Source organism: Buceros rhinoceros, unplaced genomic scaffold, assembly GCF_000710305.1.
Source record: "Buceros rhinoceros silvestris isolate BGI_N320 unplaced genomic scaffold, ASM71030v1 scaffold37973, whole genome shotgun sequence".
In the NCBI taxonomy this organism is placed as follows: domain Eukaryota; kingdom Metazoa; phylum Chordata; class Aves; order Bucerotiformes; family Bucerotidae; genus Buceros; species Buceros rhinoceros.
The window spans coordinates 1-12,105 of NW_010402499.1; the positions used below are offsets into that span (position 1 = coordinate 1).

A 12,105-nucleotide genomic window follows, 5' to 3' on the forward strand; every position below is an offset into this window, starting at 1 on the left:
CGGATGATGATTCTGTGATTCTGTGATTATCCTGTGACCTGTGTATTAGATGACCCAGGGATGCAAACTTGGAGGCAGGAGTTCCCACCGCACACTGTGGGCGTATTTACACGAGCAGATATAAGCAGTCACATTTCATGCCTGTTTGAAACTGGTGAACACGAGTCAGGTGAGCTTCAGGAGCTGGGTGGTAGCTATGACTGCGATGACCAGGCTGGCTATGCCAGGTCTGCTTCCCTAGGTAGTGTTATTCCATGTTTTCAGAGTTTTTCTCTGACCAACTGGCTGTGTACATATGCCAAACTCTTCACATCTGTGTTGGTGTATTCCTTAGATACAATCATGCGTATTTATTTCACCGTGCTGCCATGTTCTACTTGTCTGGGATGTGAAAGAAGTACAGAGATATAAATCACACTCCCTTGCGAGGTTTCCAGCAGAAAGGTTGACAGCCCTATTTTGTCTGAATGTACCTTGGGTGAATAAAGGTCAAGAGGGAGAATAAGTGGCATGACTCTGGTGCCTGCGTGCACTTCTTACCACTAGCCCTTTTATGTCTAAGCTTGTTAATATCTTACACAAATAGCTTTGTAAAGATAATTTCAGCTCTTCAAAACCTTCTTGTCTTCTACATGAACGTCCTGGTGAACTTGTTGTGTAGATGACTGGTGAGGGTCAGGCAAGTACTCTAAGAAACATGTTTTATCGAGGCCAATTAGCACTGTTAAGAGAAACATTGGATGGCACAGGAAAGCTGTGTTTCTGCTGAAGCAGTCACATAATTGAATGAAAAGTAGACACGGTGCTTAGGGACACGGTTTAGTGGTGGACTTGGCAGTGTTAGGTTTATGGTTGGACTCAGTGATCTTAAATCATTTCCAACCTAAATGATTTTATGATTTTTATGATGCTGTGAAAATGGTCTGTTCCAGAAGCTTTACAGTGAAGGCTACACGATGGCTTTGAGTTCCCTGTATCATGATGTCTGTTGCTTTTCCAGAGGTCAAAGCTGATGCTCTCAGCACAGGCATATGTCCACTGACAATGAAAGCAGCTGTTCTTTTCCCACCAAAAGTCTCAGTGCTGGCCAGTCTTCCTCACAATAAATAGCAGCATGTAATTACTTGCTAATCAGTGAAGGAGCACAAAGCAGAAGTGATTCAAGGAATAGCGTCCTGCAATCCCTTTGAAGAACATTTGATGTAATGCCTGATTGTAAAATACAGACATGCCCTCTGCAGCCTGTGGAGGAGTCTGCTTAGGCCAATCCCTGCACTTGTGAGTTCCCAAGTGTCTGTGCAGTGGTTCTGTGCAGCTCTGCTAGCTCTGGCTCTCAGTGTCTCACTCCTGTGGTTTGATTGGAACCAGGCTGCCGGGGCATGTACTTGGCCGGCTTGTCCCTGGCGAGGGGGAGGTCATTACAACTAGGGCTAAGAGTGAAGTTTGGGTGGCCAGACCATGATTGAGCTGCGTGACTTGTAGCACTGCCTGGCCGCCCAGCCTGAGAGCCTTCTAGGCGTTAGGAATCACCAGGTGTAGAAAAGTCAACCACCACTGGTGAGAGGTGCTGATGGAGATGTCACCGTGCATCTCAGGGATGCGGCTGTGTGCTTGAACAGCTCCTGCTCAACAGTTACTGACTGCTTTGTCTCCCTCATGAAATTTCCTTTTCTGAGTCTAATGGAAAGTGGGAACTGTTGAAGTTCAGAATTCTTTTGTTTGTTCTAAGAGTCTATTGGAACATGGACTGCCTCCTTTTTAGGGCTTCGGGTGTTGATCTCAAAGCTCACATGCCAGCATTTGGAACTTTGCTTATGTTATTAAGCAAACAAAAAGAGTACTTGGTTTTCAGTAAGACCTTGTTGCTAAGCCTTGATCGACAACTATCTGAGCAGGCTTCTGCCAATACTCTTCATGTTTTCCTTGATTCCTGTTCTCTCAGTGGGCCTATGTGGAACAAAACTAGGCTGTGGAGAAGGTGGATGCGGCGCTTGCACTGTTATGATATCCAAGTATGATCCCTTTCGGAAGAAAATAATGTATCCTTTACAGTCTGAACTCTTCAGCAGAGAAATGAAATGGGGACAGATCCAGGCTCTTGGCATTCCAGATGTGGTACTATTTTTAAAAAATGTTGTGTAATGTACGTTTCTGCCAAGACATACTACTTCACTTTTAGAACATAAACTCAGAAAGCGAAGACGAGAACTGCACAGCGCTGATAGGGAACTATCTCATTGTGCCCGAAAAATCTCTGCACTGACTAGCACACAGGTTATCTGCCGTTTCCCAATTCAGAAAACCTTTATGTTCCTTTCTTGCAATGTAATATGACTTTTTGCTGTGATGACCCAAATGATGACTACTGTGATACAATCTTTATTGCTATTCTATTACTACAATAATCCGGTTTCTGTATGCCAGCAGATGTTCACTTTTTCTCTACTTCTATTGTGATCTTCAGAATGACTCTTGTTTCCTGAGACCACCTTTCTTTCTCTCCTTAGTTAATTGAAGAATCAAGAAATGGAATCAAACAAAACGAGGAATGGAGAGAGGGAATGAGGCAGAGGGACAGGCCCCAGTTTATTTTTACTGTGGGGAGTGGAAAGCACTGAAATCTTGGATATATTTGGAATAATGCTTGGAGATATTTTAACTTGGGATTATCTAATTTAGTGTTTCTGCTTAGTAATATGGCCTTGAATAGGGTATCTCTGGGGTCATTATTTGCTCTTGATAGAAGTTAGTAAAACAGCTATTTTCTATGAGAATTTTGTCAACATTATCTATTTTACCTTCAGCCTGAGCTTTTCCCCTACGTATACCGTCTGGAAGCAGTTTCCTAGGTAAAAGACCAAGAACTCCATGCTCTCATGTAACTTTGCAAGTGCGCCAGGCAAGCTGTGTAACATCCTGGTATTTGTAGTGTGCCCCTATAAATTAGTTAAATGGATTCTGTAGCTTTACATGAAACAAAGATGTTTAAAGCAGTTATTTGTAGGTCAAATCCTACTGTGCACACTCAGTTTAAACTTCAAGTTGATGAGACCTTTGGTTGAGTAGGTGCTGTGGGACCTGTATCACATCTATTTAAGTTCTTCTATTGTGTTCACTGCTACAGTTTCTGAGTGCTCTTCAGTCCTCCTGTTCCCTTTTTCCTTTGTTGAGCAGCACTGTCAGATGAAATGACCTTAATTTGTTATTTTAGCCACCATACTGCTAACGCTTGCCTCTTCCCTGTCTGTGCCCTGCATCGTGTGGCTGTAACTACTGTGGAGGGCATAGGAAACACAAAATCCAGGCTTCACCCAGCCCAGGTAAGTGATTAATACTACTAACTTTAAAACCCTCTAACCATGTTTCTTCTTATGTTAATTAACCTTGTTCCAGGGTGTTCAGACCTCCATCATGATGTCAAAGCTGAGAGTTTGACTTTCCGCATGAGTAGTGTTCGCTTCTGGGAATGACTAAGTGGCAGAATCAACCTCCTGGGTCAATGCTGTGGCTCTGTTATGCCCTAACAAGTTAACTGGTGATATCCTGGCTGAGTTGCTAATGCTTTTGTTGTAGGGCTCTGTGACTGTATTTATTCCACACCCTGGACCAAATCTCAGTGACTGGAAAGACCAGTGTTGTAGTGAAAGCTTATATAATGACTCAGAGCCAAAAAAATAGAGTTAGGTTTTGGCCTTCCATGAATTACCTTGATGTCTCATCCAGCACAGTTAGGAACCTTCCCTGCAGCGGTGAAGTAGGGTTCGGTTGAGCAAACGTCTTTCTTCTGGAGTGCCAAAATACTCTCAGTAGGGAGGAGTGATAGAAATGTAGAACTTTCCTCTTCTAGCAAGGTGTTATAATGCACATTTTACTGAAGAAGTCTTGCCTTTACTTTGTCAGAGATCCTGCTCCTTTAAGAGAAACTGGTTCATCTCAGTTCATACAGTGGTAGGACTTGTGCCAATGTCTATCTGAGACAGTAAACAACAATATCAAAAATAAGTCAGACGCGTGAATGGATGACAGCTAATCTGACCTCTGTTTGCTTGTTTTCTTTTCCCTACTTCCGCTGAAGATCGTAACAGCTAAGCTTTGGAATTCAAACTCAGGTCTATACAGGTGTCCCCAACCTTTCTAGCACGGTATATCTGAAGAGCTCCTGATCTCACTGGAGGCTTCTAGTTGCCTTCAGTTACACTGGGAGTTTAAAGGCTGGATGTAAACTTCTCGGAGCGTTCTCTTCTTTGAAGTCTGCTTTACAGACCAACCAACCATCTCCTTAGAGAACATCTGATGTTAGTCTTAGCATCTCTGATGAGAGATTTTTTTTTTTTAACAGAGGTGTTACAGAAACAAGCACAACAATGAGCTCACCTTGATATTATGAACTGACGGTTGCTGTTACTTTTTCTCAGGAGAGAATAGCAAAAAGTCATGGGTCCCAATGTGGCTTTTGCACTCCAGGCATTGTCATGTCCATGTATACATTGCTTCGGAACAAGCCCGAGCCCAAAATGGAGGACATAGAAGATGCTTTCCAAGGTAATACTCACAGCCCTGCAGAGGTGCAACCTGTTCTGCTTTCATTACACCTGCTTCACCCAATGGGATGGAGGTGCACCTTTGTTTAATGTATTTTGTTAAAGATGATTGTTATGAGGTTAAGGACTAGCTTTTCCACCAGGAGGCTGACCAGGTGCTAGGAAGTGAACAAACACGGCCTGTGGAAAATCTCACAGAAGCTCATTGTTTGTCCTGAAGCAGTGACAAGCGGCCTTAGCCTTGGATTAGGACTCCACTAAGCTTAACACAAAACCAAAGGTGGCCTGTCCCTGGGAGACTTGTAAGAGCCTCCATATCATTCATTGCTGTCACAAAAACCTGGGGAGGTGGCAGAGAGCATCTGGGCCAGCCAATCTCAAGTAAAGGACAAAGTCAGCAATATACATGATGAAGTGGGCCGGAATCCAACTATGTGAACGATCTGAGAGGCTGCTGTTATCAACGAGGTTAGAGCTGTTACCATGCTTCTAGCAGTGACCCAAGAAGAAATCAGATGCAGGAGAATGCAACCTCTTTGTAATTCAGGGGACTGGACGGTAGGCACAACTGAGGTAAATGAATACTGAATAGGGCAGATTGATTTTTTTTTTTTTTTTTCCCCTAAATTAATTTCAATTTAAAATTTCAACAAAAAAGGATTGTTGCAAGATTACTAATGAAATGTTCCTCCTCCCAGTTTTTTATTAGCTTTATCTAGATTTTACAAGCTTTTATGAGAAACAATAAAATGTTCTGAAAGAAGAGAAATTCTCAGGCAAATGGACTAAATCTTTACCCTTTTGCTCTGGCAATGCAGGGAACTTGTGTAGGTGCACAGGATACAGACCCATTCTGGAAGGATACAGGACATTTGCTAAAGTAAGTGGCTTCAGATAATGTTTAAAAAAATCTGGAAGGCTGGCTGTCTTTCTCTCTGTACTAAAATACACCATGAGCTGAAATGGGGAGGAAGAAAATATGCATGCTGCCACAACACAGCTCCAACTGTTGCCCCCTTTGTTCGTGCTTCATGCATTCATAATGCAAGAAAACCGACTCCTTTACTCACTCCAGCTGGAAGTGAGGCACCTTAAGATCTTCCTGATGGTCCCTTTTTGGATCGCAGGTAATCAGCCTCTGTAATTCTTCTCTGTAAGTCTCTGAAAAGCTCAGCATCTCTGCATAACACAGCTTGCAGATGATCCCTGATGTGGAAAAAGTGTAAAGGTATGGTGCACAAATAAGGACAGACTGTGGGGGAACGTGATGAGAAAGTCGATTTCTTGAAAGATCAGCTGCAGAGCTGAAATAGCTCTGTCAAGAAGTTGAAGTCTCCGCTGTATAGCCCTTGCCCAGAACTCATCTGCTGGTTTGGGTGAGGTACAAAGCTTTGCTGTAAGTTTTCTTTAGTCCCTTTGTTCCTGAAAGACTGCTCGAGGTTGTGAAGAAAAGTGGGTTATTAAGTACTTCAGGGATTACTAGCCACTTACAGGGCTACGCTGGTACTCAGTATCCAAAGTAAGGAATTGAGAATGCTACCCATTAATTTCATTTTATTATCCAGAATTACGATCAACAAAAGAGAATACAAGCAGGAGTGAGATGCATTACAAATGGTTGATAAACCCAGTTGATATAGTCTACTTGGATTCCCAACAGGCTTCCAACACTGTCTCACCAAAGACTTTTAAAGACAATAAGCAGCCATGGGGTAAGAGGGAAGATCTCTCTATGGATGACAGATTGGTTAAAAGGCAGGAAATGGCAGGTAGGAGAAAATAGCCTGTTTTTGCAATGGAGGGAGGTCACTGGTGGAGTTCTTCTGGGACCTGTGGTGGGAGCAAGGCTGTTCAAGATATCCCAATGGATGGAGGTGGAAAAGAGAGTGAGCAGTCATTTAAGAAAATAACCTAACTGTTACCAAATTAGTGTGGGTAGTGAAGACAGGAACAGACTTTGAGGAATTTCGGAAGGACTTTATGAACCTGAGAGACTGGAGAATAGAAAGGCATACAAAATGCAAAGCAATTTACAGAGTAAAAGACAGTCTTCATTTCACATATAAAATAATAGGCTGTGAGCAAACACAAGATCACCTTCCTGTCACCATGCAGGAAGGTGATCTCGAGCTACAGTAGACACCTCCATGGAATCATCAGCCCAATGCTTACTAGCAGTCAAAACAACACTTCAAATGGTAGAGAGCTAAACAGAAAACACTGCCATGCCACTGGCTGCATCATGGCTCTTCCTGCACTTGAGTGCTCTGCGCAGTCCTGGTCCTCTTGTCTCTAACAGGGTACAGTAGAATAGGAAAAGATTTGGAGTAGTGGAACAAGGATCACATCTGTGGTAACCTGGCTTCCACACAAGGAAGCACTGCGTAGGCTGGGAAGCTTCAGCCTGGAAAAAAGATGTCAGGAAGGGAAAGGGGCTCTGCGTAGCCCATACAGTGGTTTGTGTTGGTCCCTGATAGAGATCTACAAAATTGGGATGGGCAGGTGGAATGCTGCCTCTTCCAATAAAAGAGCAAGATGTCAAAAAATGAAACTAGTAGGAATTAGGTTGAAAACAAAGGCAGATGGTCTACCATGTACGAGGTAGGACTCACCAAAGGGTGTTGGGGACACCAGAAACTTAGGGCAGACTGAGCAGGTACTTGAATGGAGAGCTACTGAGTGTTACTAAATAGACAGAAACCACAGTGGGCCAAGGTAGCCCCTGAGCTGAATGCAGCTGGATACTGGTAGAGTACTGGGTATTGTATTTTATGTTCTTGTCCCTTTTATTCTTCTCTGGGTATCTCCTCACAGCTCCAGCTGGACCAGAGCTACTGGCTAAATGGTCAGAGCAGGTCTAAACCAAAACAAGATGTCTGTCAGCAGACCGGACATGACCTAGCCATGACACCGCTGGATACTGCCTTCCATTGGCAAGGGAAACACCTACTTGCTTGACACCTTCCATCTTGCATTTCTGCTTTGTATATAATAAATGTGGGATCGATTTCTCTGAAAAGTGAATCAAGTCTACTTCATTTCATTGGAATCTGCACATTTTTCTCAGAACAGTTTTTGTTCCCACAGGACTTCAATTGCTGTGGCAGAATAGCCAATGGCACTGGATGCTGTCGTAGTGAGAGGGAAAATAGCATGGTAAGCTGAATTTTAAAAGCTATAGTCTCGATTTGCAATATAGTACTGGAGTTTCAATGCATTATTCACCTCTTGGTTCTGCTGTGGCACAGATATTCAGAGCCTTCTGAGCTGGTTTGAATGTCTGTTAGAAAACGCTCGGCTGCATGTGTCCTGGTTAGCATGACCAGCCATCACGACACGGGTTTTGCAGTAGTGAGCTAGATGTGTTCCTTCTGAACCAGTGAGGTGAAGTGTGCCTGTTTCTTCTTCAGAACAGAGGCTGCTGTGGAGGAAAAACCAACGGTCCAGGCTGCTGCAAGAATGAAAAAGACGACAATTTGGTAAGGTGCCTCTCAATATTAGTTTTTTCTGTTTCTTGTGTTTTGAAGGCTTAACTATGCCTTGTTCTGTGACAACGCCCAATGATTTTAATTCAACTGTATTTATGCAAAGTAATTTAGATGAATTTGTATTTTATACTCGTCTTAGAAACTGGTCAGAAAAGATATTTTTGATGTAATTTAACATGCCAATGTGAAAGTGATGTCACTTTTTGACTGGCAAAACCTGTTAGTGTGTTCAGGGTTCAGGTTTCTGACCAGACATGCATTGTGATCAGAAGAATATGACTGAAGAACCTGAGACGCTGGATCAGGTGGCGTCTTTTCGCTGTGTTTGCCATTCTTTGCTCCATTAAATAGTAATAGGAATTTACTGGAAAGAGAAGTGAGTTGGGGTTGTATGTGGATGGCTTTCTCCTCTGTCGTAGGCAATGATGTCATCCACCCTGTTCAATCCTTCCGAGTTCCAGCCACTGGACCCTACACAGGAACCAATCTTCCCACCAGAGTTAATAGTAAGTTCATTCAAGTGGTGTGTTGGTTTTGTTGTTATGCACAGGGTTCCGGTTGTTGGCGATGTCTCTGACCTGAGGAAATGACAGTCAAAACGTTGCCATAAAGTGAAGGCTTTTAAACCAGTGTGGCTTGAAAGATATGCAGGCTAAGTGCCTGCCCCACACGGCTGGCCCTCCTCTGTTTCTCACCATACATGCCCGCTCCCGGGTTGCCTTCCTTTCAGTCACCGCCTACCCAGGGGTGGAGCAGTTGTTGACATTCAGATTTCAATTTACAAGGTCGGATGTGAACTTCTACATTCAATACAGTCGTATGCAAGCTAATTGCCCTGTGCTCCCTTTATTGTCTAGGAGTAGAAGTAGGAGCTATGGGATGTAACTGAATATATGTTTCAACCAGATGACTTCCCAAAAGCACCAATTTCTCTCCACTCAGTGTAGCAGGAGTAGGAGTTGGCTGGCTCGCACTGATGTCAAAAGTCGGGTGAGATTAGCTTCTCTCCATGTTTCATTTCTGATTTTTTTGAGATAGTTTTCCTCTAAGCAAACATGTCCCAACCACGAATCTAGTCCCAGCACATGGCATATTTACAGCTTCCCTCACATTTAACAAACAACTGAAATTCAGTCTTTAGTTCTGCTGCTGCATCCAGCCTAAACATGTCAGGCTCTCGTAGACCATAGCATAATATACATTTACCTTGAGATACGTCCCCTCTGTTTCTTCTCTAAGACATTGGCCTGCCTAAAGATTGATCTGATGCTGGGGGGCAGCCCTGTTAGTCTGTTTTTGTCAGTCACTGGATGAAGAAATTAAAAAGTGAACCAGAATCGTACAGCTCAAATTCAGCAGTGCTAAAGACCGTGAAAGCAGAGAATGAGAACAGAAACCCCATTACCTTTAAGATGGCTGAAGCCACAGGCATCTGCCACAACTTTGATCAGATGGAGCTTGCTGGCAGAGGACTTGCTGGGGAGATATGGCAGCAGGATGTACCTGGGAATATCAGGAAGGGAAAACTTTTGTCAGCATGAAAAAGTCTCTCGTCACTGCTAGCAGAAGGACGAGGAATGGCTAACGGCCAGCAGCAGTGTGGATATCACACCCCCTTCAGGAACCTGGCATAGGCATGGGCAGCATGTGAGCGGGGATTCTTGGCCGATGCAGGGTCTGAGCTCTATCCAAACTCGTTTTGCAGACTCAGAGTAACAAACAGCCGAAACAGCTGTGTTTCAAAGGCGAGCGTGTGATGTGGATCCAGCCTACAAGTCTCAAGGAACTGGTGGCTCTCAAATCCCAGTACCCCAACGCCAAGCTTGTTGTGGGGAACACGGAAGTGGGTAAGAGGAACAGCCGATGTTCATTACGAGCAATTGGGAAAGTTTCCACAGAGTATTTTGTGAGAACAGTGCAAATGTAAATATCCTTCATGCCATTGCTGTTAAATAGCTGCTTAGTCTTCAGGTTGTAAGTAGGAACAAATTTTCTTCTCAGGTAGATTAATCTCACAGAGAATGTTTTTCGTGTTCTTTGCTGTGTCAGGTGAAAAAAAATGCTTATCTAGACCTTTGAGCTTTTGTGCTAGTTTCGAGGAATTTTGAGAAAAGGGGAGTGGCGCAGCATAAAATGTCCTCATAATCACATTAATTCAGTTGTGAAATCTGTGTTTTGAAAGGTTTTTCAGTGAATAAACTCTCAAGACTTGAAATCTTACTGTTTTTTCAAAAAACCAAACAAGCAGAAGAACCAAACTTCTGCAAACAAAAGTGCTGAGGAGAAGAGTTCAGATGTATTTAGTTATTCTGTTACCCTGAGCAATCAGTTCGGGAGACAATCCCCAAACTTTGCATGGGTCGTTGCATTAATTGTTCTTTTTGAAGGATTATGTACAGCAATAGCCAGGTTACACAACTAATAAATAGTGCAATTAAGGTTATCGTAAGTGTAGAGAAGAGTGTCTAAAACGTCTCCATAAGAATTCTGCTGGTAGTGGAAAACAGCTTGTATCTCTGTGACCTTACGTACTCTGAGTAACAGACGGTCAATGAACTGGCTCTAACTGGCCTGCTGCCATTTCACTGGGAAACAGTGAACTTGGGCGCTCTGTCACCTGAAGAAATCTTACTTTTCCTTAAGGTATTGAGATGAGGTTAAAGAACATGTTGTATCCAGTGATACTAGCACCAGCATGGATCTCGGAGATGAATGCTGTCCAGCACACTGAAACAGGTGAGCAAAAAAAAAAGAGGCAGAAAGCCTGTGGAGTGAGTGGGGACTCCACAGAATAAAAAAGCGGATATGAAGGAAACCCCCCAGATTAAACCCTGCTTTCTGTATGCATTAACGTCTCTCCCATGCAGGGAATCAAGCGAGCGTTATGTAAAAATAATTTGAGAATCAAAGAGGGCTTTCACTTGAAGATACATCAGACATTTAATCTGTTTGATGCGTGGTGTTTTACGTATATGAACTGGGTTGATAACGGGATTCAATGGGCTATCTTTTTACTCAGAAAGATTTAAAAATTAGGCACTGGGGGAAAGATGCTGGATTTGACAATCTAAGTGACTAAGTATTGCATTTATCTTCATTGCCGAAACAAGCCAAGCTTACAAACAGAAGTAATTAGGACAATGTAGCACATGCGGCCCCATGCCTGGTAGCATGTCTAAGGTGTGGAAACTGGAGAAGAGTTGGAGTTCACTTCTCAAAGGAAAATATAATACCCATAGGAGGGGAGTAGCTTTCATAATACACCGCGGCAAAAGGATGGTGTGTTACTGTCGTGTGAGAGGCAGTACCACTACGAGCTGCGATTTCAAGGTGACTTTTGTTCTGAGGATGTGATGTTTACATGCAATGTGTACAAAAGGGTCTAGTGTGACTGTAAATCTTCTCTGAACCCTGCTGTCTAAATAAACTCAGTGACACCTAAGCTTTGTAAATACAGTTATAATTGTCCTTGTGTACCTTGATGTTTGGGAGAACAATTCTTTTCATTTGTTTACAGGAGTCACCTTTGGTGCTGCCTGTACCCTGAGCTCCGTAGAGGAGGTCCTGAGAAAAGCGGTGGCAGAGCTTCCTCCTTACAAAACCGAGGTCTTCCAGGCTGTCCTTGAACAGCTGCGGTGGTTTGCAGGGCCGCAGATCAGGAATGTTGCAGTAAGTGACTCAGGAGTGTCGGACCGGAATTGAAAGCTCAGTCTGAGGAGCAAGCCTGCCTAGTCTAGTGTTGGCATGCCTTGCACTTCTCACAAGAGAAACCTAGGCAAAGAGCCTGGAACCGTGAACAAACCTCAGGAACTGATAGCAACGCTGGTCGCGGCTGGTGTCTGTGCTACACTGACATCGTGGGTTTAGAGAGCAAAGGAAACAACGGTGGTTGTCCAAGTCTTTCATTGCTGTTATCAGGAAAAGTGGGGGAAACCATAGCGAGATTTAGCAAAAATGTAGTTAGAGTGCTGGACAAACTTCAGAGAAGCAGGTGTGTGGATTTTTGCCAGCACAACTGTGGTAGTCGGTGTAATGCATCAGATCTGAAAAAATTTCCCCTAGTTGTAAAGGGAAAG

At 43.5% G+C, this 12,105-nt stretch overlaps 1 protein-coding gene across 1 annotated transcript in view; it reads left to right on the top strand.

Moving 5' to 3' along the window:
• Positions 1-49: 49 nt before the first annotated feature.
• The window catches only part of LOC104490383 (xanthine dehydrogenase/oxidase-like), a gene marked incomplete at both ends in the record, with an annotated part of 19,638 nt that continues 7,582 nt past the window's right edge, over positions 50-12,105 (top strand). The window contains 11 exons of the mRNA XM_010132657.1: positions 50-241; positions 1,943-2,039; positions 3,212-3,320; positions 4,416-4,542; positions 5,360-5,421; positions 7,629-7,697; positions 7,952-8,020; positions 8,449-8,535; positions 9,735-9,876; positions 10,673-10,765; positions 11,547-11,698. Coding sequence (XP_010130959.1) covers positions 50-241; positions 1,943-2,039; positions 3,212-3,320; positions 4,416-4,542; positions 5,360-5,421; positions 7,629-7,697; positions 7,952-8,020; positions 8,449-8,535; positions 9,735-9,876; positions 10,673-10,765; positions 11,547-11,698 — 1,199 coding nt within the window. The remainder of the gene's footprint in view (positions 242-1,942; positions 2,040-3,211; positions 3,321-4,415; positions 4,543-5,359; positions 5,422-7,628; positions 7,698-7,951; positions 8,021-8,448; positions 8,536-9,734; positions 9,877-10,672; positions 10,766-11,546; positions 11,699-12,105) is intronic.